At 36.5% G+C, this 27099-nt stretch overlaps 1 protein-coding gene across 2 annotated transcripts; it reads left to right on the top strand.

Moving 5' to 3' along the window:
* Nucleotides 1–14403: 14403 nt before the first annotated feature.
* Nucleotides 14404–22063, top strand: LOC104224021 (protein argonaute 4). 2 transcript variants are annotated; one of them, XM_009775569.2, is made up of 23 exons: nucleotides 14404–14504; nucleotides 15947–16186; nucleotides 16285–16490; nucleotides 16573–16806; nucleotides 16907–17043; nucleotides 17124–17221; nucleotides 17300–17397; nucleotides 17533–17701; nucleotides 17785–17901; nucleotides 17979–18086; nucleotides 18177–18239; nucleotides 18423–18536; nucleotides 18614–18779; nucleotides 18865–18977; nucleotides 19060–19197; nucleotides 19376–19506; nucleotides 19907–19972; nucleotides 20364–20427; nucleotides 20532–20643; nucleotides 20714–20787; nucleotides 21131–21225; nucleotides 21366–21397; nucleotides 21559–22063. In XM_009775569.2, exons 2-23 carry the CDS (start codon nucleotides 15959–15961, stop codon nucleotides 21732–21734), a joined length of 2739 nt encoding a protein of 912 aa, XP_009773871.1. In that variant the 5' UTR covers nucleotides 14404–14504; nucleotides 15947–15958; the 3' UTR covers nucleotides 21735–22063. The 2 variants fall into 2 exon arrangements, with proteins under 2 accessions (XP_009773871.1, XP_070003658.1); XM_070147557.1 differs by lacking the exons at nucleotides 21131–21225; nucleotides 21366–21397; nucleotides 21559–22063 and adding an exon at nucleotides 20895–21048.
* Nucleotides 22064–27099: the final 5036 nt, after the last annotated feature.

Here is a 27099-nt window from a genome sequence, read left to right as displayed (position 1 = left end):
TTGAACTATCTGCATATATTGCCTAAATAAATAAATGGTGTAGTAATTTCGTCGAGTCAAAAATCAAACGAATAGGTCATCTAGTAGGAACTTGGTAGAAATATTGTTTAGAGTAAATATTATTGGCTAATTTCAGCATGTAAATAAATTAAGACATTTTTTTTATTTTATTTTGTAGAGACAGATTTAATAGAAAATAATATAGGCATTTTAGGATTGTCTTTTAAAAATAAATGAGATGAGCCTCGCCCAATAAAATGCACCAATTGCGGGGCCCTCAATAAATGTTTAATTGAGTATTTAGAATACGGGATGGACTGTTTAGTGAATTCCACGGTCTTACCCATAAATAATAATACGTTAATCGCTTTAGGCACGATGTTAATAATACACAGGTGCGCATTTTTGCGACCCAAATCGAAATCCCAAAACATTGAATAAAATGTGTTCCGGATTGCGGGTGCATTTCATGTGACGTAATCCAAAGACATGTTTTAAACAATGTTCACATTCTTGTAAAAATAATAATAATAACAATAAAAGCGGTTAAAAGTTAAAATTGCACTATAGTTTTTGAACATGTATTAAAATCAGATATTTTAGCCATTACAACAGTTTAAGCGACCGTGCTAGAACCACGGGATTCGGGGGTGCCTAACACCTTCCCTCGGGTCAACAGAATTCCTTACTTAGAATTTCTGGTTCGCAGACTTCATTTGGAAAGTCGAATATTTTCCTCGATTCGGGATTAAATTGGTGACTTGGGACACCCTAAATCTCCCAAGTGGCGACTCTGAAATAAATAAACAAATCCCGTTTCGATTGTCCTTTAATTGGAAAAACTCCCTTGTCCCCACGCGGGGGCGGAAAAAGGAGGTGTGACAGCTCTGGCGACTCTGCTGGGGACAAAAAACCCAGAACCACTGGTTCAGGGTTCAAGAATTCGAGCTTAAAATAATTGTTATAGTTGGCTTTATTTATTATCTGATTTTTACATGATATATGCCTAATGTGCTAAATGATGCTTTTACCGCTTTAATATTATCTGAATTGTGTATATACAACTGCTACGAAACCCTTCTTCTTTCTGAGTCTTCTGAATTTATGGTGTACACGTGCGCGTGGCCCACCTTTCTGTTAAAAGTCATACCAAATAAAACGAAGTTGGGACAAGTAACTAGGCCGGGCAGACTTTCGTGCTCCCGGTACGTTGCCCCCACTTCGGCTCAAGCTGTCCACTTGGGTGAGCCAGGGCTAGAACAATATGCCTCAGGTTTTTTCACTTAGAATAACTCAGCTTCATGCCGGATCCCTAGTAGGAACGATTATTTGCATCACGTGCATTTGACTTTGGAGGCTCAACACAGAGGTTGGGTCTGTCTAGGACAGGCGTACCAAAAAATGAAAATGACCATCCTGATGCATCTTACTTGCTGCTACTTGCGCATTTATTTGATTCGGACTTGTGTGTTGATCGACTTTTTGAATATCAGGAATAATATTTTGAAAAAAAAAGAAATAGCGGTTAGGGAATTGATTGTTTATTTTTGAAAAAAAAAATCAATGCCTAAATACTGTCAAAACTCTGCCGAAATTTTGAAGAAAAAAAATGTCTTATTAGTTTGTTTTATTAAAAGCAAAGAAAAAATAGAAAGAAAAAAATCGTTGTTCTGTCTTATTTTTTAAAAAAAAAAAAAAAAAAATAGTTTGTCTTCCCCTGAAAAATGACAATGAAAAAGAGTCTTATTTTTAAAATCGTTGTTTTTATTTTTGAAAATGCCAAAATGAAAAAAAAAAAGGCGTGCTTTGAAAGTGTTTTTGTTATTTGTTGCTGAAAAAAAAATCCTGTTTTAAAATAGTTCGGTTAATTGGCCCGAACTACGCGGGTTTGATTCTCACCGGATGTGAGATACGTAGGCAACCCTCATCGGGTCCAACCCCCTTTTTGCTAAAATAGCCAAAAACCAATAAATAAATAAAGAACGTGTCAAATTTTTAATTTTGTCATAAATAAATCGGGCGGTGTCCAACCTTCCCTTTTTTGCTAAAAAAAAATAAAAAAAATAAAAAAAATGTGTCAAATTTTAATTTTGTCATAAAGAAGTCGGGTGACACTGTTTTATCAAGACATAGCCGAATGTTCCCGAAAGGGACGCCGGAAGACTGACTTTGCATAAACAGCCACCTTTTGGGTCATTTTTTAAGATTGGGTCCAGTTGACCCACACAGCCTTAAAAATCTTCGCCCCCGAGGCGCTGAAGGGCCGTGTTAGCAACACCAAGTTTTCATTGTAATTTGAAAAAAAAAAAACAAAGAGTCAGCGGTCAGTTGAATACCGTTTGGATTTTTGGTCAAAATAAGCTGAGCCAGCTTCGACCGCGTCTTAAACTGTTCTTGCCGAAATAGCCTTAGAGTATCTTTCAATTGTCGAAAGACTATTTTCGTAAAAGAATGAACAAGTTTGTAAAGTGTCGTAAAATAATCCTCTCTGGCCTCAAAATTTGGAAGGGGCCACATTTGCAAAAATAACCGTTTGTTTGCATTTGTCAAACGGATAAAGGAAGCTGGCCGTTTGTTTTTGAGTTTGTAAAACTTTTGATTAGAATATGTGGGTCGTTTGATTTCCAAGTTTGTAGGTCATCTTTAAACATTTGAGACCCGGTTTGTTTTATTATGAAAATTGATAATTCAAAAAAAAAATATTTCCTTGTTGTTACCTTTCATTGGTCCGAACTACGCAAGGTCTGATTCATGCGGGGTCATGATACGTAGGCAATCTCCATAAGATTCGACCACAACACAAAAAAAAAATTAAAAAAAATTTAAAAAAAAATCGAAAAAAAAATGATGAAAACATGAATAAAAAAAAATCGAAAAAAGAAGAAAAATGAAAAAAAAAAGATGTTGTTAATAATGGGAACCGACTGAGTCCATTCTAACCTGTTTTGTTTTGAATCGCAAAGAAATAAGGTGGTTGGTTTGTGGTAAGCCGGAAATACAAGACCCAGAAGCACACTTTGCGGGGATCAAGCATGATAACAGAAGCACTCAAATCCTATTAGGGACTTGTTGACTAAGGTTGATGATATCGAAATTGGAAATGGTCTGGACAATACTGATGCAAAGCTCAGTGGCTAAAGATGCCAATTTTGATAAAATGGGAGGACGCTCCGTTCCTTGGTCAGCAAGAGAGAAGCTTGTGGTGGCTTATTTTGTTGTCATTTCTGGTGTTCGGATTATTAGGGTTGTAATTCAGATATTGTCTTGTGTCAAACTGTCTTATCTTTCCGTTTTGTCATTACGGTTTGTTTAAGTTTGTCCAGGTTGTTTTAGGATTTTATTTTTGGTTTGTTTTTGTTTGTTTCGTTATTCAAACCATTTAACCGGTAGTCTAATGGAAAATCCGGTCTTTGATTATTTCCAGTCATTTTGTTTAGTCCTTTTATCATTTTGTTCAGCGCCGATTCTAGTGACATGACATGCGCACACAGTTTGGGCCTAATCTTAAAAGTTAATCATAAAACCCGGGGAAGGTGATCAAAGCATTTAAAGGAAATAAGAACGGTTTGATATTATTTGAAGCACGGGTCATGTGGAACTGGGGCAAGTAAAACATAAAGAAACTCGTTAAATGCAAGATTCGCCAAATTGGCATGAGGGTCGTTCATGAGAGTGAGAGTGTTGCCCAACGGTGCTTTAGAGATGACAAATGTCAAATATAATTGTCAAGTCCAGCACCATCGAAGGAGGCTACAAATCTTTGTTTCAATTGTGTTGTCTGCACTTGGCATGTTTTGAAGACTGGAATGACGAAGGCATTTTATTCTGCTACCTAAACACTTTATCCTTCGTTACCCCTTTTTGAGCCTTATTTATTTTCTTTCATACCCCTCGTTCGGAATCGATAGCAACGACTAGGAAATACGAGCCTGGAAGGTAAAGAAAAAAAAATCAACAAAAAGCGAAAAAAGAAGAAGAGAAAAATGATAACAAAAAAACAAAAGAAAGTCAGAAGAAAAAGAGGAATTGAGAACTACGTTCGACCTGATTCCTCAAAGAGGATACGTAGGTGCCTCACGGCTCGGTTATAATGGCCATAATGGTCATAATGTGCATAATGTGCATGGTGTAAAAAGAAATTAAAAATAATAAATAAATAATCCCCAAACAAGAAACTGGGGCAAGAGTTGTGCTCGTTGTAAGCAAAATTGGTTCCGAAGGTTGTAATGTTAAACCCCAAATTTATTTTGTTTTTGAGCCCTTTATACCCTTTCTTTCGAAACCTATCCAAAAAACCACATTACGGTCCAAAGAAAGACCTTCTGACCAGTCTGCAAAAGATGCCAAGTCAGACAAATAAGAGTCTTACCGGTGAACATAACACTCTGTTCCACAACAGAAAGGACTCCAATCTCCAGCAGAGAGAGTCATACCGACAACACTCCAAATCCCCAGCTGGAAAGTGATACAAATGAGAGAGTCTTATTGGTGAAAATCTTTACGGACACCATAAGGCGATGAAAGCTGAGAGAAAAACCCAAAATGAGAGAGGCTTGATAGTGCCTTCGGGCACTACAAGTCGAATAAGATTGGAAATCAGATGGGGAATTGCCAATTGAAGGTCTTGAAAGACGATTGACGGCAGAGGATAGGCCACAGGTGCATGTCATGACCATTAGAGTCGGTATTTGCGTTTGATAGGTTTTTATTTATAGTTTCTTTTGTTAAAGAGTCATCTTTTTCCGTTGTCTTTTATTCTGTTTCCTTTTATCTTTTCCTTTCATAGAAATTTCCCCAATAGAGTCTGTTTGGTCAGAACCAGTGGGAAATGACTTCAAAATAGGCCATCAGCTTTCCAAGATAGGATCTGACTAGTACATACAAATGGTATAGTCAGCAAGGAACAAGCGCGAGGCCAGTGTCAAGAAAGATATCTCCGTAAAAGGAGATTGACAAAAGGATCAACGAGTGTCAAGAGGGATATCCTTGCCAAAATCAAAGGTTATTAAAACCTCAAGGCCAAGGCCCGTGGACAAACAAGGAGAGCAATAAGCATGATTTGGGAAATTCATGCGAAACTAAAAGGTCGGGAAAATGCAAGTTTCCGAGCCATGCCACGAAAGAAGAGGGATATCCCTAGCAGAAATAGATTACCCCCAGCAAATAATATCATCCCTAACAAGTTGTGGGACGCAAAGCAAGGAAGGAAAAAGGGAAAAACCATCCCCAGTGGAGTATCACAACCAACTACCACGCTTTAAGCTAACAAATTTTGTTTAATTTGAAACAGGTAAAGAAAATGGCATCGATGTCGAAAATGCATGCCATAAGGGATATTGTCAAACTGGGGCAGAAAATTTTCTTTTTAGTTAGAAAATTTTCTGGAAAATCAGGTACCCATTTGGGGAAGAATAAAGATAGCACCAAGGAAGTGGTCTTTGAACCAGGGTTGCCCCCAACATAATAAGTTTCCAATGGAGGAAGTTGATCCCCAGCAGACAGAACAAAGGGATGGCATTTGTGCTCAGAAAAGCAAAGAACCATTATCATCCCCAGCGGCTTCCAGAAGAATGAAGCATCGATCTATAGGGATAAAATTCCCCAACAGCGTTATCCTCAACAACGTTATCCAAGAAGATAACACTTTTATCCCCAGCAGTGTTGAGAGAATTTAAAATAAAAACAAAAAAAAAAAAAAAAACAAAAAAAATAGCCGGGAGATTTGAAGGAGGGGAAGAAAGGAGACTCCCACAGTGGTATTATCCCCAGCAAGCAAGAACAAAGCAGCGCAAAGGAAAAAGAAAAGAAAAGAAGAAATTGCAAAGGTAAGTTTCTCAAATCATTGATCTTTACATTTTTCTCCTAGGATAAAAAGTCTTAGTCTGATGAATTTATTTCCCGATACAATCTTGGTCCGATGAATTTTTTCTCCCAAGATAAGATATCAAATCTTGGTCCGATGAATTTTTTCTCCCAAGATAAGATATCAAATCTTAGTCCGATGAATTTTTCTCCTAAGATATCAAATCTTAGTCCGATGAATCTTTCTCCTAAGATAAAAATCTTAGTCCGATGAAATTTTCTCCTAAGATATCAAATCTTAGTCCGATGAATCTTTCTCCTAAGATCACAACAAAATGGACCTAGTTTGACGATTTATCTCCTAGAGTCACAATCTTGGTCCGATGAAATTTTTTCTCCCAAGATAAGATATCAAATCTTAGTCCGATGAATTTTTCTCCTAAGATATCAAATCTTAGTCCGATGAATCTTTCTCCTAAGATAGAAATCTTAGTCCGATGAAATTTTCTCCTAAGATATCAAATCTTAGTCCGATGAATCTTTCTCCTAAGATCACAACAAAATGGACCTAGTTTGACGATTTATCTCCTAGAGTCACAATCTTGGTCCGATGAAATTTTTCTCCCAAGATAATATATCAAATCTTAGTCCGGTGAATTTTTCTCCTAAGATATCAAATCTTAGTCCGATGAATCTTTCTCCTAAGATAGAAATCTTAATCCGATGAAATTTTCTCCTAAGATAACAAATCTTAGTCCGATGAATCTTTCTCCTAAGATAAAAATCTTAGTCCGATGAAATTTTTTCCTAAGATATCAAATCTTAGTCCGATGAATCTTTCTCCTAAGATCACAACAAAATGGACCTAGTCTGACGATTTATCTCCTAGAGTCAAAATCTTGGTCTGATGAAATTTTTCTCCCAAGATAATATAATAAAATCTTAGTCGGATGAATCTTCTCCTAGGATCAAAATCTAGTCTGATGAATTTTCTCCTAGGATAATTTGAAAAAAAGAAGAAGTTTGAATTTGAAAAAAAGGGAGTTGAAGTCAGGAGCCTCCCTGGAGAATAGAATGACGATGTATTGGTTGAAGTCAGGAGCCCCCCTGAAGAACAGAATGGCGATTTATCGGTTGAAGTCAGGAGCCCCCATGAAGAACAGAATGGCGATGTATTGGTTGAAATCAGGAGCCCCCCCTGAAGAATAGAATGGCGATTTATTGGTTGAAATCAGGATCCCCCATGAAGAATAGAATGACGATTTATTGGTTGAAGTCAGGAGTCCGCCTGAAGAAAGGAAAGGCTTTTTTAAAAAAGGGGTTGTTGAAATCTCGCCATCCAAAGAAAGGAATGGCATTTTTGAAAAATTGTTGAAGTCAGGAGCCCCCCTGAAGAATAGAATGGCGATTTATTGGTTGAAGTCAGGAGCCCCTGAAGAACAGAATGGCGATTTATCGGTTGAAGTCAGGAGCCCCCCTAAAGAACAAAATGACGATGTATTGGTTGAAGTCAGGAGCCCCCCTGAAGAACAAAATGACGATTTATTGGTTGAAGTCAGGAGCCCGCTTGAAGAGAGGAAAGGCGTTTTTAAAAGTTGTTGAAATCTCGCCAACTTAAAGAAAGGAATGGCGATGTATTGGTTGAAGTCAGGAGCCCCCCTGAAGAACAGAATGGCGATTTATCGGTTGAAGTCAGGAGCCCCTCTGAAGAACAGAATGGCGATGTATTGGTTGAAGTCAGGAGCCCCTGAAGAATAGAATGACGATTTATTGGTTGAAGTCAGGAGCCCGCCTGAAGAGAGGAATGACGATTATTTTCGAAGTTGTTGTTGAAGTCAGGAGGAGCCCCCCCTGAAGAATAGAATGGCGATGTATTGGTTGAAGTCAGGAGCCCCCCTGAAGAATAGAATGGCGATTTATTGATGGAAGTCAGGAGCCCGCCTGAAGAAAGGAAAGGCGTTTTATTTTTAAAAGTTGTTGAAATCTCGTCAACCTAAAAAAAGGAATGACATTTTAAAGTTGTTGTTGAAGTCAGGAGCCCCCTGAAGAATAGAATGGCGATGTATTGGTTGAAGTCAGGAGCCCCCCTGAAGAACAAATTGACGATTTATTGGTTGAAGTCAGGAGCCCGCCTGAAGAAAGGAAAGACGTTTTTAAAAGGGTTGTTGAAATCTCGCCATCCAAAGGAAGGAATGACATTTTTGAAAAGTTATTGAAGTCAGGAGCCCCCCTGAAGAACAGAATGACGATTTATTGGTTGAAGTCAGGAGCCCGCCTGAAGAGAGGAAAGGCGTTTTATTTTAAAAGATGTTGATGAAGTCAGGAGCCCGCCTGAAGAGAGGAATGGCGTTTATTTCAAAAGTTGTTTATTTGAAGAGCCCGCCCAAAGAACAGAGGCATACATTCAGTCTTTTCATTTCAAGCGTTGAAGTTGGGAGCCCGCCCAGATAACAAAGGCATACATTTCAGTCTTTACATTTCAAGCATTGAAGTTGGGAGCCCGCCCAGATATTTCAAGCATTGAAGTTGGGAGCCCGCCCAGATAACAGAGGCATACATTTCAGTCTTTACATTTCAAGCATTGAAGTTGGGAGCCCGCCCAGATAACAGAGGCATACATTCAGTCTTTTCATTTCAAGTGTTGAAGTTGGGAGCCCGCCCAGATAACAGAGGCATACATTTCAGTCTTTATATTTCGAGCATTGAAGTTGGGAGCCCGCCCAGATAACAGAGGCATACATTTCAGTCTTTACATTTCAAGCGTTGAAGTTGGGAGCCCGCCCAGATAACAGAGGCATACATTTCAGTCTTTAATTTTCAAGTATTGAAGTTGGGAGCCCGCCCATACAACAGAGGCATACATTTCAAGATCAAGTCAGAGGACAATAAAACAGAGGGTTACAATAGGAATCCCCAGCAGGAAACAATAAAATTCCCCGGCACCGGGAAACAGAAGGTTGCAACAAGAGGTCACAGTACAAACTCAAGTACATGTGTCAAAAGAAGAAAAGCACCGGAAGAAATGCAAGCAGACAAGAAAGCAAGGCAACAAGAACAAATTGCAGTCTAGCCTAGCTTCTTGTTTTCTTTTAAAGCACGATGTAACAAGGAGATCGGTAAGCAGTGGTAATAGCATGCAACAACAGTAACCTTGCAGTCTCACGGTAGTCCCAGCTACCAAAACTTCTCGAACTACATTGACTTGATTCCTGTTTAGCCCAAGATATGTAGGAAACCTTTGAAGCAAAGGTTCGGTCAAATCTTTTTCAAAAAAATGCTTCACACGGAGTACTCGGATGGGCAAAAATCGCTCGTTTTATCTTTGCACGAAAACCCTTCGTGTCTTCGGGCAAAGAGGGGCAGCTGTAAGCACGTGATTTTTGCCCTATATGAGAATTACTCCCAAAAAATTCAAAAATAAAATGATTTTTCTTTGGTGTGCAATTTTGTGATATTTTGTGATATTTTGAATAATTATTTGTATTTGTCTGTGCGTGTTTATTTGCTAAATTAATAAAAAATACAAAAATATGTCGCATTTTGCATGTAGGATTTAATTCTACAATTGTTAGTAATTAAATTTGTTTTACAAAAATTAAAAATTACAAAAATAGGCATCGTTTGCATTTTTAGCATTTAATGTCCAAATATACAATTTTATGCTTAATTATTACTTAATTGTGCGTTAATTGTTATTGGGAGTTAATTTGTGCTTTTATAACTTAATTTAGTTCTCAATAATAGTTTAAGTATTTCTATAATTTAGTTTTAGAGAAATAAAAGAAGAAAAGAGAGCGAAAATATAAAGAAAGTCGGAATTGGGTCTCTTCTTCGATTTCAAGCTTCAGGCCCAAAAATGGCCCAATCTTCCCAAACGACCCAGTCCATTTCGAACTGGGTCGACCCAGTCCATTTCGAACTGGGTCGACCCAGTCCATAACCCAACACCCTTATTATCTTGCATTTCAAAAATAAAACAAAAACAAAAAGAAAAACAAAATCAAAAAACCCTAACCTAAACACTAAACTACCCGCCCCCTATCTTTCTTCTTCTTCTTTTCTTCATCTTACCAAAAGCTCCAAGCTCCATCAATGGCTTCCTTACTTCCCCTTACGCCACACACACTCACTCACGACACACACACACGCACGTCACCCTCACGACCCCAGCTCGACTAAACGACCCCAGCCCTATCCGCCATTGATGAAGCTCGTCGAGCTCAAGCTTGAGCTCGACGTCCATGTCGCTGCTGCTTCTGTTTCAACCAAACGACCCGCTACGTCCAGCTCGAACACCCAAACCACCACCAAACGACCATCGTTGTCATGCCGCTGCTTCGTGTCGTTGTTGCTGCTATCGCTGCTGGGTCGCCGCTGCTGTTGTCGTTGCCATGTCGCTGCTACCTGCTCCTCCATTGTTCGCTCTTCACCGCAGCTGCTATTGCTTCTGTTTCACGATGCTGCATCGTCCGCTGCTTCCCGTCGAAGCAGTGGGTTCGAAGCCACCCCGTCGTTCTTCTGCTTCATCTTTTCCGTCCAAACGCCACAACCAAACGACCAAGCTGCTCACGTTTCATGCTACTGCCTCACCAACGTTGTTGTTTCTTCGTCTTCTTCGTTTCTTCGTCGTTGTTTTAAATCGGTTAGTTGGTTTAAGTTTCAATTTTGTCCATATTTTTGTTTGATGTTTTTCGGATCCGAAATCGTTAAATAATTCAATTCTTGTTTTGTTTGTTCGTCATTGAAATAATTTTCTAGTTTGTTCATGTGTTTTGTTGAATTAATTTTCAGATTCAAATGGAAAATTAATTAGTTATTTTTCATGTTTATTTCATGTTAATTTTATTCATTTTTTGAAAAAAAAGGAATTGTTAGTTAATGTTTGTTAGATTCAAATTGAAGTTTAAATTAATTGTTTCTTCAATTTGTTTCATGTGTTTTATGTATTTTCAGAAATTGTTAACATTGTTTAAATCATGTGAATCCGTCATGTTTTGTTGTTTAAAAATAGATTTAATTCATGTTCATCTTTGTTTGAAGTTCGTTTTTAATTTAGTAATTTAATGTGAAGTTAATGTTTTGCTTCTTAATTTTGGATCATATATCTTTGTTATAATTTTGGTTGGATTTAATTGACTATTTGAAGATTAGTAATTATTTGAAGATTAATAATTTGAATATGTTTATTTGTTTTGTTTAAGTTTAATTCGAAGTTTGAACAAAGTTTGTTTGTTATTGTTATTGAATATTTTCATTCATGTTCATACTTTGTTTGGTTGATCTTGAATCCGAAATTTGTATAGTTTGATTTCTTGTTTATCATTTATGATTATTTCTTGAATTTGTCTCATAATCTTGTTTAAGTTTAATATAGGAATTGTTGGTTGTAATGTTGTTAGAGTTGATTTTAAGTTCAATATTATTGAATTTAGAAATCTAAATATACTTGTTTGATTGTTGTTGTTGAATCTGAAAATAGGTTTGTTTGTTGCTAAAAATATTGTTCAATCAAATTTTAGTTGTTCTTTGTTGTTCAATCATGTTCATGTGATTTGTTGTTGAAATGTTGAAGAAATCATGTTCATGAGATTTGTTGTTTGAATTTATGTAGAAATTGGTCATATTGGCTATATTTTGGTTGGGTGTGATTAATTGATTTGTTATAGCTGATGGGGTAGTTTGGTAATTTGTAGACCGTTCAGGGGTAAAATGGTAATTGCAATAAGGTCGGAGGGGTAGTTTGGTAATTGAACATTTTGTAATTCTTTATGTTAATCATGGGGGACAAAATGTAATGGGGTGGGTTTTTGATATAGTTGTTTAATATAAAGGGGGGACAAGACAAAATTTAGTGGAGAAGAATCTTGTATTTGTTTAGTGAAGCATGGGGGACAAAAGATAATGGGGTGGTGATGATATATTTATTTAATGTAATGGGGATGAGTGGGAAGATAATGGGTTTGGTAGAGACAATGAGTTGATTTTAATTGATTAAAAGATTTATGGGATGAGATATATATAGGAAGTCTTGAACACAAAGACAAGAACAGACAGACAAAGAAGAACGAGAGAGAGAAACAAATATGAAAATAAGAGAGAGAAAAAGGGCTGAACATTTAAGAGAGAGAAAATTCCAAAAAATATTTAAACTTTCAAAAAAAAACTAAAAAAAATCTTCTGCTTTCTTTCATTGTTTGAAATCAGAATTAATTGTTGTTTCATCAAAGCTTGAAGCTTTTGTTTTTTTTGGGATTACTGCTCCACTGGTTTGCAAACTCTGTTCCTGGGTTGTTACTGTTGCTGGGCTGTTGTTGCTGTGTTGTACTGTTATTACTGCTGTTGATTCTCATCTTCATTTTCTTTTGCTTCCAATATCAGGTACACAACTGAAAAGCTGGTTATTGTAATCCGAATATGAAGCATGAATACGAAAAATGAAGAGTTGAAATTCTGAATTAGCTTTAATTATATTCTGATTTTTATTTGTATGTACAAATTATTTAGCTTGCAAAAAAATCAGAATCATGTAGCTATTTAATACACATAGTGGAACGTTCGACGATAGTTTAACAGTTGAACTATCTGCATATATTGCCTAAATAAATAAATGGTGTAGTAACTTCGTCGAGTCAAAAATCAAACGAATAGGCCATCTAGTAGGAACTTGGTAGAAATATTGTTTAGAGTAAATATTATTGGCTAATTTCAGCATGTAGATAAATTAAGACATTTTTTTTATTTTATTTTGTAGAGACAGATTTAATAGAAAATAATGTAGGCATTTTAGGATTGTCTTTTAAAAATAAATGAGATGAGCCTCGCCCAATAAAATGCACCAATTGCGGGGCCCTCAATAAATGTTTAATTGAGTATTTAGAATTCGGGATGGACTGTTTAGTGAATTCCACGGTCTTACCCATAAATAATAATACGTTAATCGCTTTAGGCACGATGTTAATAATAATACATTCTTAAACACGGGTGCGCATTTTTGCGACCCAAATCCAAATCCCAAAACATTGAATAAAATGTGTTCCGGATTGCGGGTGCATTTCATGTGACGTAATCCAAAGACATGTTTTAAACAATGTTCACATTCTTGTAAAAATAATAATAATAACAATAAAAGCGGTTAAAAGTTAAAATTGCACTATAGTTTTTGAACATGTATTAAAATCAGATATTTTAGCCATTACAACAGTTTAAGCGACCGTGTTAGAACCACGGGATTCGGGGGTGCCTAACACCTTCCCTCGGGTCAACAGAATTCCTTACTTAGAATTTCTGGTTCGCAGACTTCATTTGGAAAGTCGAATATTTTTCTCGATTCGGGATTAAATTGGTGACTTGGGACACCCTAAATCTCCCAAGTGGCGACTCTAAAATAAATAAACAAATCCCGTTTCGATTGTCCTTTAATTGAAAAAAACTCCCTACGCCCCCCGCGGGGGCGGAAAAAGGAGGTGTGACAGTAGGTGGTGGTAGTCGACAATGGTGACGGCTATGGTTGAGGATGATGGTGGTGATAGTTGAGTATGGTGGTGGTGGGTGGCATGGTGGTAGTTGATAATGGTAAGTAGTGGTGACAGTTAATAATGACTATAGATAATAGCATCTCAATGAAATTAAGTCTCTGTTATAGATCTTAATGATACGGATCTATTCAGACTTATTAAGTGGTTGTGAAGTAAAAAACAAACACACTTAATGATTAAGATCTGAATAATTAATATTCAGATTTTAAAAACAAACGCACTTAATGTCTGAGATCTGAATGATTAAGATTCAGACCTCCATTAAGTGCAAACAAATGAGGCCTAAATACTGGTAGGAAAAGGAGAATTATAATTAATAAATGACATTTATTTCAAATCTTTTACTTATGTTCGTTTGGAATTAATGCTTCTACCTGTCGCTCTTATAAACCTCCACTTTTTGTATATCACAAAATTCCTTTGTCGTTTTAAAATTCTTTTTAATCTCTTTTAATTTAATGGTCATTCAACAACCTATTAAAACAACAACAACAATCCATTATAATCTCACTTAGTGAGGTCTGGGGAGGATAGTGTGTACGCAGACTTTACCCTAGGATAGAGAGACTGTTTCCAAATAGATCCTCGATATCCTTCCCTCCAAGAACTTTCCACCTTGCTTCTAAGGAAACTTGAACTCACAACCCCTTTATTGAAAGTGGAGGTTGCTTACCATCATCAACCGCTCGTTCAACAACCTATTGTCTCCATTAAATCCAATCCATAGGATGATAGGAGTGGGGAACATTCTTTTTCATATGCCCATTAATCTATTGGAATAGCAAACACTAACCCACTTTTCACTTTTGGCCTTTTCCGAACAATGACATAATCAATCTTTAATTCAATCCTCTTCTGGATATAAATAAATACCAAAATTCAGAAAGCGACCACTAAACAAGCTCAAAATGTCCATTCTACCCTTTCTCGGGTTCTCCCCTTATCCTCTTACTAATTTTGTATTCTTTTTCCAGAGAACATAGATTATAACGAAGGGGACACGTGGGGGTCAAAGAGAGCGTCAAGGACTGTATTTACGCAGTATATAAAATAAAATCCTCTTCTCAGTCACTGGTCTAGCTCTACTACCTCACTCTTTTTTTCTCTTGTCGTACATTAGGGTTTCAGCTCTTGACTGGTTCTTCATCCGCTTCATTTGAGCTTTAGGTATGGTAGTTTTACCTTAGTTTGATATTTTATTAAAGTATAATATGTGGGGATTTGCGATGTAGTTCTTTGAATGTGGTTTAAGCTGAAGAAGACTTAATTCCAAAAGTTACTTCTTGGTACTTTTTTTTTTTTTTTGAAAAAATTATCTTTTTGCATGTGCGTGTTATGACTTGTTTTGTGTTTGGTTTCTGGCCCTTTAGTTGTAATGCTTGTGGTTTTTTTTTTTTTTTGCCTTGAATCTGGTCAAGCTATTTTATTTTCTTGGGAGTATTATTATGTTTTCTTCTGTGATATGCTCTATATTTCCACTTAGAAGGTGTTTGCTAAGAAGGAAAATATTTTCCCTGGAAATTTCGTAAAAAATGTTTTTCCTGAAAACTTTTTTCTAGTATTTGTATGGTAAGTGGAAAATGTATGTTGCAGATTGATAATAGTGTCAGGATGCCAGCTATTGGATAGTGTCTTGCATTGAAAATTTTGATGAACTTTTTAGTGTTAAAATTTTGAAGTGTTATTGGGCTTTCTGATTTTAGGTTAAATTGTGCTGCAATTGTATACAATATAATAAGTTGTAGTTTATGAAAAAATATACCGGTTAAAATGTTGACCTTAAATGTAGTACTAAATTTTTGAAAAAAGTTACTATTCGCATGGTGCTCACATGTGCATTATTTTAATTAATGCAGAGATTTAGCAAATGATAGTTTTCTTATCATGCCTCAACTTTGAGGCATGATGTTGCAATTTTAAGCGGCTTACAGAAAGTGATGTGTCTTTTTTGTTTAAAAATGATTGAATGAATGTTATGTTGTTGGGTTCTAGTCTCTAGTCCTTTTTGTTTTTTTGGAAGTCAGGAATTCCGACCAAGAGAAAGGGGACAGGTAGGAAAAGGTTTTTCTAATGTTTCATTTCCATTTTTTTTTCCTCCTTTTTCTGAAAACCGCAATTTCAGTTGTATAATAACCTTCTAGATTTTGTGCAACTTTATAGCAATTGTATTTGCAAAGTGACATGGCATAGTACTTACCTATTTGCATTCATTTGGGAAGTGAATTACTTGCTATGATTCTTGCTTGGTTTATGATCTCATTGTTGGCTGCTGCGTTGGCTACAGCACTTTGAATCTTTTTTTTTTTTGCTAGCCGTGCAGAATCAAATCACTATGTTCATTATCCATTATTATTATTTTTTGAATTGTCATGTCATGTGTTATCGCATAAAAACTCATTTGGTATCTATGATCAAAGACGGGAAATGATATTTTGTCTTTATCCTATCCCTATTGTCTGGTTATGTTCTATTAGTTTGCGGTTAGTAGTTGTCTGCATTCAGTTTCTCTTATTGACTGCTCCTAACTGCATCTTTTGCCTACAAAAGATCTTTGCATAAAATTTCCAGTTCTTCTGAGGATCTTCTGAAACTTGTCCTCTTTTTTATAGAGGATTGTGGTAATGGCTGAAGAAGACAATATTGGAGTAACAGAGGCTCTGCCCCCTCCTCCCCCTATTCCACCTGATTTCTATCCAGCAAAAGCAGAACCAGAGCCGGTGAAGAAAAAGGTTTTACGTGTTCCCATGGCTAGGCGTGGCCTTGGAAGCAAGGGACAAAAGATTCCGATCCTTACCAATCACTTTAAAGTGAACGTGTCTAATGTTGACGGACACTTCTTTCATTACAGCGTATGCTTTCACATACCACTCCTTGATATGTTCCTATCTTTTCTCTTCTGAATACAATCATGTAAATCCATGTCATTTTTGACTCTGTCTGTTAACAGGTCGCCCTATTTTATGAGGATGGTCGACCTGTCGAGGGAAAAGGAATTGGCAGAAAAGTTCTTGATAGAGTGCATGAAACATATGATACAGAATTGGCTGGGAAGGATTTTGCATACGATGGGGAGAAAAGCTTGTTCACCATTGGTTCACTACCTAGAAATAAATTAGAGTTCACAGTTGTCCTAGAGGACGTCATATCTAATCGGTTGGTTCTCAGAGTGGCTTAGTTTTACGTGTTCCCAAGTTCTTATTTTGATTTTTCACTTTGTGCTCCTCCTTATATACAGGAACAATGGGAACAATGGGAACTCTAGCCCTGGCAGACATGGAAGTCCAAATGAAAATGATAGGAAAAGATTAAGGCGGCCGTACCAATCAAAATCTTATAAGGTGGAGATTAGCTTTGCTGCCAAGATTCCGATGCAGGCAATTGCGAATGCTTTGCGAGGTCAAGAGTCTGAGAACTCTCAAGAAGCATTGAGAGTTTTGGATATAATTTTAAGGCAACATGCGGCCAAACAGTAAGTTATATATCTATTTATTCTCTCTTGATGAGTTGATTGCTGCACAAGTATTTTTGTGCCTCTCTTGATTGGTGCGTAATGACTGTTCTTGTATTAGGGGTTGTCTGCTTGTTCGACAGTCCTTTTTCCATAATGACCCAAAGAATTTTGCGGAAGTTGGAGGTGGTGTTCTTGGCTGTCGAGGGTTCCATTCAAGTTTTCGAACCACTCAGTCTGGATTGTCTTTGAACATTGGTAAACATTCTTGGTTTTTTATGTTTCATACTTGTCTCAAATAAGATGAGATCAATATCTTCCGGTTTCTTCGTTCGCAGATGTGTCTACCACGATGATAATCCAGCCTGGACCTGTTGTTGACTTTTTGATTGCGAACCAAAATGCAAAAGATCCTTTTTCACTTGATTGGGCGAAGGTGTGTTGTTATTTTTGTGATTTATTCATCTTCTTATGTAATCATGTTCTAAGCAAAGGATTCTCTACATTTGATCAGGCAAAACGTACGTTGAAGAATCTGAGGGTGAAGACTGCTCCCGCTAACCAAGAGTTCAAAATAACTGGATTGAGTGAAAAATCATGCCGGGAGCAGACGTATGTGTGCCATGATCTCGTTATTTCTTGTTATCTTCAACCTTGGCACGACTAAGATGCACTTGTGCAGGATGGTTGACATTGATTTGCTATAATGAAATGGGGCAAAACTCATCTTTGTTTTGACATTTTTAGGTTTACTCTAAAGCAGAGGAGCAAAAATGAGGATGCTGAAGTGCAAACATCGGAAGTGACAGTTTATGATTACTTTGTTAATCATCGTAACATAGACTTGCGATATTCCGCTGATTTACCGTGCATCAATGTTGGAAAGCCCAAGCGTCCCACCTATTTCCCTGTTGAGGTGAAAGCACTGGGTTAAAATTTACAGCTTTTATGTATTGTCTTTTATTCATGCAATTTTGAATTTTTCATTGAATGTTGCAGCTCTGCTCGTTGGTCTCATTGCAAAGGTACACAAAAGCCTTGTCCACCTTTCAGAGGTCCTCGTTGGTGGAGAAGTCTAGGCAAAAGCCTCAAGAGAGAATGCAAATTTTGAGCAATGTAGGTTTCTTCTACCCTAACGGAATCTTTTGCATGCTCTGAATATACTTAACTAATTTCCCACTGGATTGCTGAAGGCTCTAAAAATCAACAATTATGATGCTGAGCCTCTGCTTCGTGCTAGCGGCGTCTCAATCAGTAGCAACTTCACCCAGGTTGAAGGGCGTGTTCTGCCTACCCCTAAGGTATGTTATCTATTAAACTTTTCTTTTTTTCTGCTATGTTTTCGAGTCTTCATGTTGTGAGTTTGAGGTTAAATATTCGTTATGTGGCAGTTGAAGGCAGGAAATGGAGATGACCTTTTCTCACGAAATGGGAGGTGGAATTTTAATAATAAGGTATAATTGAGCACATCTTCTCATATGATTTTTCCAGTGGATCTATGGAATTTCATCTCATAATCTCATCTAAGATAATGTTGGCTTTGACTTCATATGCTTGACTACAAACAAGCTTGGGATTGCGGCATAGTATTTGTCAAGATGGGCTTTGAGTTTTTTCATTTTCATCTATAATGGCAGAGATTCTTTGATCCAGCAAAGGTAGAGCGTTGGGCTGTTGTCAACTTTTCTGCACGCTGTGACATACGTGGCCTAGTCAGAGATTTGACAAGAATTGGAGAGATGAAAGGAATTGTATGTTTTATCAAGTTCTAATACTTAAAGATTGAGTATACAAGATGAATCTCATTATTCCTGCTTTAATGTTTCAGAGTGTGGAAGCTCCATTTGAAGTGTTTGAAGAGTCTCCACAGCTTAGAAGGGCTCCACCTCTTGTCAGAGTTGAAAAGATGTTTGAAGAGATCCAGTCAAAACTTCCCGGTGCCCCGAAATTTCTTCTTTGTCTTCTTCCTGAGAGGAAAAATTGTGACATATATGGTTCGTCTGGTTTACTTGTTCTGTTGACCACTAAACATATCACTAATTGCTAATTACTAACATAAGCGACTGATGGAACTTGAAGGACCATGGAAGCGGAAAAATCTGGCTGATTATGGTATAGTAACCCAATGCTTGGCTCCTGGAAGAGTCAATGATCAGTATCTCACAAACCTTCTCCTTAAGATCAACGCGAAGGTGGGAGTTCTCTGAGCATCTGGTTCAGTGCTTCCTTTCTTCCATCATTTCCGTCTTAACATCCCACAATTTCTGTTGGCAGCTTGGTGGTTTAAATTCTGTGTTAGCTGTTGAGCATTCACCTTCCATTCCCATGGTATCTAAGGTTCCCACCATGATTCTTGGAATGGACGTATCACATGGCTCTCCTGGCCAGTCTGATGTTCCATCAATTGCTGCAGTATGTTCTTTCACTGCGTCACTGACAATGATTACCTTTTATTCCGAATTGTTTAAACAAATTCACTATATTATTGCTTGATCAGGTTGTAAGTTCAAGGCATATGTTCTTTCATTGACAATGATTACCTTCTATTCCCAATTGTTTAAACAAATTCACTATATTATTGCTTGATCAGGTTGTAAGTTCAAGGCAGTGGCCTTCAATATCTCGTTATAGAGCTTCTGTGCGCACTCAATCTCCTAAAGTGGAGATGATTGATAACTTATTTAAAAAAGTTTCAGACACTGAGGATGATGGGATTATGAGGTGAGTTCGATTTTGTAGGCTTAGCTTTCTCTTGGATTGTTCTCTTTTGGGTCGGGGAGTGAATTACCTGAATTTGTTGGGAATTTTAACTTATACAAGAGAATAACTTTCTGCCTGTTACATTGTGATATTTGATTCAGTTTAGCTGCACTAGAGATAATTTATTTTTGGTGCTAAATAAGGAGGCATGATAGTTTACTTTTTGTATCTTGAGTGAGCAGCTTCCCCAGAATTTTGTTGGTGCTTGCTTGGTTTCACTTTCTAATGGTTTGCTGCTTTTTCTTATGGTGTAAAACTGATTTCCTAATGGATTGCGGGGTTCTATCAAAATTTTATTGGTGATTCCTTTTGGTTTCCTTGAATTAAGTTTCTGATTATAACTAAAGTTTCAAAATTGCAGGGAACTTTTGCTAGATTTTTATGTGAGTTCCGGGAAAAGGAAGCCTGAGCATATTATAATATTCAGGTGATCTAATCCAGCCTGTTTTCTATTTTGTTTGCAGCAAATTATGTCCAATCGAAGTGCTATTGGTATATGATTGGCACTATCCACATATTCTGAATGTCTAAATGCTTCAGAAATTGGTATTGAAAATAAAATGAAATTGGAGTCTGAGTTGTTATGGTTCTGCTTCATTTTCCACCCATTTTGTTCCGTTAGTTCTCTTGTTTAAGAGGATTCATGTAGCTGACCCAAACTCTTGGGAGTGAAACATAGCTGATAGTCCTCATATTCTATGGTTTGTCATTGTCATTGTGTGTTTCACCTGCCTAATTTCTTTGTCACGTAGCTGTGAACTTCCTACATGTGTGATTCTTTGATGGTTTTGCTAATGGTCTTTTTTGAAAAATGTCAGGGATGGTGTCAGTGAATCTCAATTTAATCAAGTTCTAAATATTGAACTGGACCAGCTCATTGAGGTTCTGCACTCTGATAGATTCTATCCTAATATATAATTGAACTTTTGAATCTGGAAAATACTAGAGATTCTCGTCTAAGTCATCCATCTGTTCTGTGCATGCAGGCCTGCAAATTTCTTGATGAAAAGTGGTCACCGAAGTTTGTGATCATTGTTGCTCAGAAAAATCATCATACAAAGTTTTTCCAGGCTGGATCTCCTGATAATGTTCCTCCAGGTAATAATAGAAGTCATAGCGAATTATAGTTGCAATGCGATCAAGTCATTTACACATACGTTTTGTGCAGGGACAATTATAGACAACAAAGTTTGTCATCCAAGGAACTATGACTTCTACCTGTGTGCCCATGCAGGCATGATTGTGAGTTTTCTGTTCTGTTCTACCATATGGTTGAAGCAGTAGTAGTTGTAATTACTGCTTGATTTCTCCTTTATAACTTGTTAGTTTGTTCATTTTTTTCTCTTCAGGTTCAGTCCTTTTCTCTTTAAGATGTTCTTTCCTCTACATTCAATTAATCCAGTAACTCGTTCGTTCCCAGTGATACATAAACTGTTGAACTTTATATAAGATACAACTGAGAAAAGCTTCGGTGGATATCCTTGGGTTGGGCACTAGTAGTTTATCAAAGGTTACTTTGTGCAATTTTGTTATAAGGTTGGTGGAATATTCATATCGCATGATGCTTATTTAAATTTTATTGTAGGGTACCACTCGACCTACACATTACCATGTGTTGTTGGATGAAGTTGGTTTTTCACCTGATGATCTTCAAGACCTTGTTCATAATCTGTCCTATGTGTGAGTATTGAATAAATTGAATTCTTCGTAGCTCGACAGAATCTCAACATATAAATTATAATAGCTGAAGTTTTGAGTTTTTATCACTGGTTAAATTGTTAAATGTTGCAGTAATTCTAATTGTTATTCAATCTTTGCAGATATCAAAGAAGCACCACTGCTATATCCATTGGTAAATATAAACATACTGGGAAAATGCAATATATTTCTTTTTTGCTTAATGACTTGTCATCTTTTTTGCTTGATTACACACATGCATATACGTTATATTTCCTTTTTTGCTTGATTACTTGTCATCTTGTTTCTACCGTCACTTTCTATTCCATTGTGCAGTGGCTCCGGTAAGTTATGCCCATTTGGCCGCCACACAAGTTGGACAATGGATGAAATTCGAGGACGCATCAGAGACATCGTCAAGCCATGGTGGTCTGACAAATGCAGGTCCAGTTACTGTTCCTCAGTTGCCCCGACTTCAGGAGAATGTTTCTAGTTCCATGTTTTTCTGTTGAGGCCTGTGAGCCTCCTATTTAGCTTTATGTGGTTAATGGATGGTTAGACAAATGGTTTCTGTAAATAGGTCTCGTCTTAACCGCACATGTAATCTGAACCTTGTGCGGGACCTCCCAAAACTCCTCTATCGCTTAGGTGAATTATTTGGTACAATATTTAGGTCTGTTGCCATATTCAGGTCCCCCATGCATTTTGTCGCGCATTGGTTCTCTTGAACAATTTTGCTATGTACTGCATGGGGATTAACCTGATTTATCATGGTTGTGACAATGCCAGACATGCTGTTTATGTAAATGGTAATGCTTGGATCTTGGTAGGCGTCGAAAAATATGCTTTCATTTGGTTACTTTCTCAAAATTTTGCCTTAACCGTTTGAAGTGATTCTTTTTTAACTGCAAGCAGATATACTAATATGATCTGCTTATGATTTTCTTTCAAGCATTTGCAGCTTGCTCTCTATTTGAGATATGTAGTGTTATGAAAAGTTGTTTCTTTATTTGTAAGGTGAAAATACTTTATTGTTTTGACTTATGAATGCTCATCGATTTGACTTGAGTAAACAATCTCTAGTTCAGTAGCAGAGAATTAAATAAACATATGCTTTGTCTTAAAAATATTTCCAAAAATGTTGCGTAGAATTTTTAAGGCTACTGATATATTTTGAGACCCTTGTTAGGTAATCTTAATTTTGTCGTCTTCATATCAAACAATCCCCTAAGTATATGCCAATAATATTTTTCTGTTTTATAGATGACAAATGACTGGTTTTCATAAAATGTTTTGATCCAAAACTGGAATCTTTGACCAAGAATTCAATCGATTACATGCAGTCTTCAACCAAGATATATCAAGTCGGTAAGATGTTTTTTATGTATTAGTAACCAAGAGCTTAATTTTTTTTTAATGTAACTTCATTTCTCCTAAGCTATTTCGGTTTGACTTGTGATTTGCTTGATTAGAAAATAAACAGAATAGGCTTGAATTCTCAACCTGCAGTTAAAAATTAGGCCAACTTGAAACGACCTTTCTGACTCAGTTTGACGTATCCACACGACCACACCCTTGCATAGAAACAAGAATTAAATTTTGAAAGTGAATTTATGATAATACAGTGCAGTTAAACTAAGAATGTTATGAAACAATAAAAGAAGAAGAAGAATATTGCAGAGAAAAGTAGTGAGAGAAAATTCTTATTGAATTTTTGGGATGAATTATAATGAAATAGAACCATCTATTTATAGGGAGAGGGTGACTTAGTCACCAAGTAATAAACCCTAGAATCTCTCTAAATATAGACATCACCATAAATAAAATTCTATTTATAACACCCCCCCTTGAATGTCTATTCAACAAATAAGGTGTCTCGTTAAAACCTTAACTAAAATAAAATCCAGCGGGAAAAAAAATTCTAGTAAAGGAAAAAGAGTACACATATCTAACAGTACGCCTTTTTGGTTGCCTCGTTAAAAACTTTGTAAAGAAAATCCACTGGGATAAAACCTTGTAAGGAAAAAAGAGTGCAACGCGCATTAACTCTCCCTTATGAGAGCATCAATTCACATCCTTGAGCCTTCGCATCCCAATCTTGTAGACTAGCTTCTTGAAGGTTGAAGTCGGTAGAGACTTGGTGAACAAATCAGCCATATTATCACTTGAATGAATTTGTTGCACATTGATATCACCATTCTTTTGAAGATCATGAGTAAAAAATAACTTTGGTGAAATGTGTTTTGTCCTATCTCCTTTTGTGAATCCTCCCTTCAATTGAGCTATGCATGTTGTATTGTCTTCATACAAAATCGTGGGTAGTTTGTCACACTTCAAACCACATTTGTCTCGAATAAGATGTATTATAGACCTCAACCACACACATTCTCGACTTGCTTCATGAATAACAATTATCTCAACATGATTAGATGAAGTAGCCACAGTTGATTGCTTAGTCGATCGCCAAGATATGGCAGTGCCTCCACATGTAAACACATAACCTATTTGAGATCGAGTCTTGTGTGGGTCAGATAAATACCCAACATCAGCATAACCAACAAGATCGGGACTGCAATTATTGCCATAAAATAAACTCATATCGGTAGTTCCTTTTAGATACCGCAATATATGTTTGATTCTATTCCAATGGCTCCTTGTAGGAGCAGAGCTATATCTTGCTAAGACATTAACTGAAAAGCTTATGTCAGGCATTGTAGTATTAGCAAGATACATTAGTGCACAAATTGCACTAAAATATGGTACTTCAGGACCGAGTAGTTCTTCATTCTTTTCTTGAGGTCAGAATGGATCCTTATTCACATCAAGTGATCGAACAACCATCAGAGCACTTAATGGATGTGCTCCATCCATATAAAACAGTTTCAATACCTTTTCTATGTAGGCAGATTGATGAACAAAAGTTTGGTTTGCCACATGTTCAATTTGCAAACCAAGACATAATTTTGCCTTTCCGAGATCTTTCATCTCGAATTCCTTCTTTAAATAATCAATTGCCTTTTGAAGTTCTATAGGAGTTCCAATAAGATTTATGTCATCGACATATACGGCAAGTACAACAAATTCCGATGTTGTTTTCTTTATAAAAACACATGGGCAAATGATATCATTTCTATAGCCTTCCTTCCATAAATACTCACGAAGACGATTATACCACATTCGTCCTGATTGCTTTAGACTATACAAAGATCTTTGCAATTTGATTGAAAGTATTTCCCGATACTTTGATTTATGTGCATTAGGCATTTTAAATCCCTTGGAAATATTTATTTATATCTCATTATCAAGTGAGCCATAAAAGGTAGGCAGTAACCACATCCATTAAATACATGTCAAGCTTTTTATGGACAACAAAACTAATGAGATAACAGAACGTTATAACATCCATAACAGGTGAATATGTCTCTTCATAATCGACACCAGGCCTTTGTGAAAATCCTTGTGCAACAAGGCGTGCCTTATATCTTTGTACCTCATTTTTCTCATTCTTTTTGCGTACAAAGACCCATTTATAGCCAACGGGCTTAACACCATTAGGTGTTTGGAATACAGGCCTAAAAATTTCACGTTTTGCAAGTGAATTCAACTCTGATTGGATTGCTTCTTGCCATTTTGGCCAATCACGTCTTTGTCGATATTCTCCAACAGATTGAGGTTCAAGATCCTCACTATCTTGCATAATGCTAGATGCAACATTATATGCAAAGACATAATCCGCCACTATATCCAATCGATTCAAATTTGTCTCAATATCAATTGGATTTATTGATAGTTTCTTATTTTCTTGAGTCTCAGGCTCAATGATTTCCTCATGAATCTCAGGATTAGTTAAATAGTGGATTTCTTCATGAGACTCTTTCGTAGTGTCACCTTGATCATTTATTTTCCTTTTTCTAGGATTTCGATCCTTAGAACCTAATGGTCTGCCACGTTTTAAATGTGCTTTTGACTCATTAGCTATGACACTAGAAGATTGTCCAACAGGGACATCAATACGGATTGGAACATTCTCTGCAGGTATATGTGATTTTGATATCCTTTTCAGATCCGTAAATGCGTCTGACATTTGATTCACTATTTTTTGCAAATGAATAATCTTTTGTACCTCTTTTTCACAAACAGAGGCACGTGGATCAAGATGAGATAATGATGGATTTTTTTACAAATTTTTCCGTTTGGTTTCACCATTTTCTCCCACTAATTTTGGGAAAATGTCTCATCGAATCAACAGTCTGCAAATCGTGCAGTAAACAAATCCCCCGTTAATGTTTCGAGGTAGCGAATAATGGAGGGTGATTCAAACTCAATATATATTCCTAACCTTCTTTGGAGGCCCATTTTGGTGCGATATGGCGGTGTTACATGCACATATACTGCGCATCAAAAAATTCTCAAATGAAATATATTAGGTTCATGACCCAATACTAATTGCAACGGAGAATATTTATGATAATTTGTCGGTCTGAGATGAAATAGCATAGCTGCATGCAAAGTGGCGTGACCCCAAACAGAAGTGGACAACCTCGTTTCCATGAGTAACGGTCTTGCTATCAATTGTAGACGTTTAATTAAAGACTCTGCAAGTTCATTTTGAGTGTGAACATGAGCTACAAGATATTCCACTTTTATCCCAATTGATACGCAATAATCATTAAATGCTTGGGATGAAACTCAACAACATTATCAAGCCTAATAGACTTAATTGGATTATCGGGGAATTGCGCTAGTAATTGAATTATTTGTGCCATTAATTTTGCAAACGTTAGGTTGTGAGATGACAATAGGCACACATGACCATCTTGAAGATGCATCTATTAAGACCATAAAATATCTAAACGACCTACTAGGTGGGTGAATAGGTCCACAAATGTCCCATTGTATACATTCCAAAAAGCGTAGGGGACTCAATCTCAACCTTTGTTGGTGATAGCCTAATAATTAACTTGCCTTGATAACAAAAAGTGCAAGAAAATTCATTATTTAAAAGAATCTTTAAATTCTTTAATGGATGCCCATTTGAGTTTTTTATAATCCGTCTCATCATAATTGATCCAGGGTGTACCAATCGATCATGCCAAAGTACAAAAGTATTGGAATCAATAACCTTTTGGTTTACAATAGAATGTGCCTCAATTGCACTAATTCTTGTTCAATACATGCCACAAGATAAAGATGTGAACTTTTCAATAACCCTCTTTTGGCCAGAGACATTCTTGGTAATGATGAGATATTCAAGATTATTCGCATCTATTGTCTCAATATGATATCCATTTCGTCGGATATCTTTAAAACTCAACAAATTCCTCTTGGACTTGGAGGAGAGCATTGCATTCTCTATGATAAAGTATTGTTCCTTTAGGCAGAGTTATAGTAGCTCTTCCAGAGTCTTCAATTAGATTACTACTACCAGAAATTGTAGTAACATCTGTCTTACACATACTTAAATAAGAGAAATATTTCTTCTCTTTGAATATTGTACGTGTCGTAATTAAACAAATATTTTTACAATTGAACTGTGATCTAATTTTGCTTTGAAAGATATTCATATTTGCTTGTATTTAAAATCAAATTATAGAATTCAATAATATAAAAAAGAAAAATGAAGTAAAATACTTACAGAGAGTTCAGGGATTTTAAAAATAGCATCATTTTCTCCCTCTCTGTAATTCTCCGCTGGCGTTGATCAATCATAAACTTTTCTGACTGCAAAACCACCGTTTTTGTGAAATTTCACTTGATCTTCATCTTTTCCTTTTCCTGTTACTGCCACTGTTTCATTTGTAAGGAATGAGACTATGAAGACTTCAAGAAATATTCTCCTTGCGTGTCCACTAAACTTGTTCAGAGTTTAATAATTTT

The sequence above is a fragment of the Nicotiana sylvestris genome, chromosome 6 (genome assembly GCF_000393655.2).
Source record: "Nicotiana sylvestris chromosome 6, ASM39365v2, whole genome shotgun sequence".
NCBI classification, from domain to species: domain Eukaryota; kingdom Viridiplantae; phylum Streptophyta; class Magnoliopsida; order Solanales; family Solanaceae; genus Nicotiana; species Nicotiana sylvestris.
This window is presented reverse-complemented; position numbering and strand designations above follow the sequence as displayed.

What these genes read in the sequence shown, in the direction of transcription:
- LOC104224021 (XM_009775569.2), top strand. Translation starts at nt 15,959, where the DNA reads ATGGCTGAAGAAGACAATATTGGAGTAACAGAGGCTCTGCCCCCTCCT. An exon ending in TGGATTGTCTTTGAACATTG is followed by an intron (nt 17,044 to 17,123) that starts GTAAACATTCTT and finishes CTTCGTTCGCAG; the next exon opens with ATGTGTCTACCACGATGATA. An exon ending in TCCTGATAATGTTCCTCCAG is followed by an intron (nt 20,644 to 20,713) that starts GTAATAATAGAA and finishes CGTTTTGTGCAG; the next exon opens with GGACAATTATAGACAACAAA.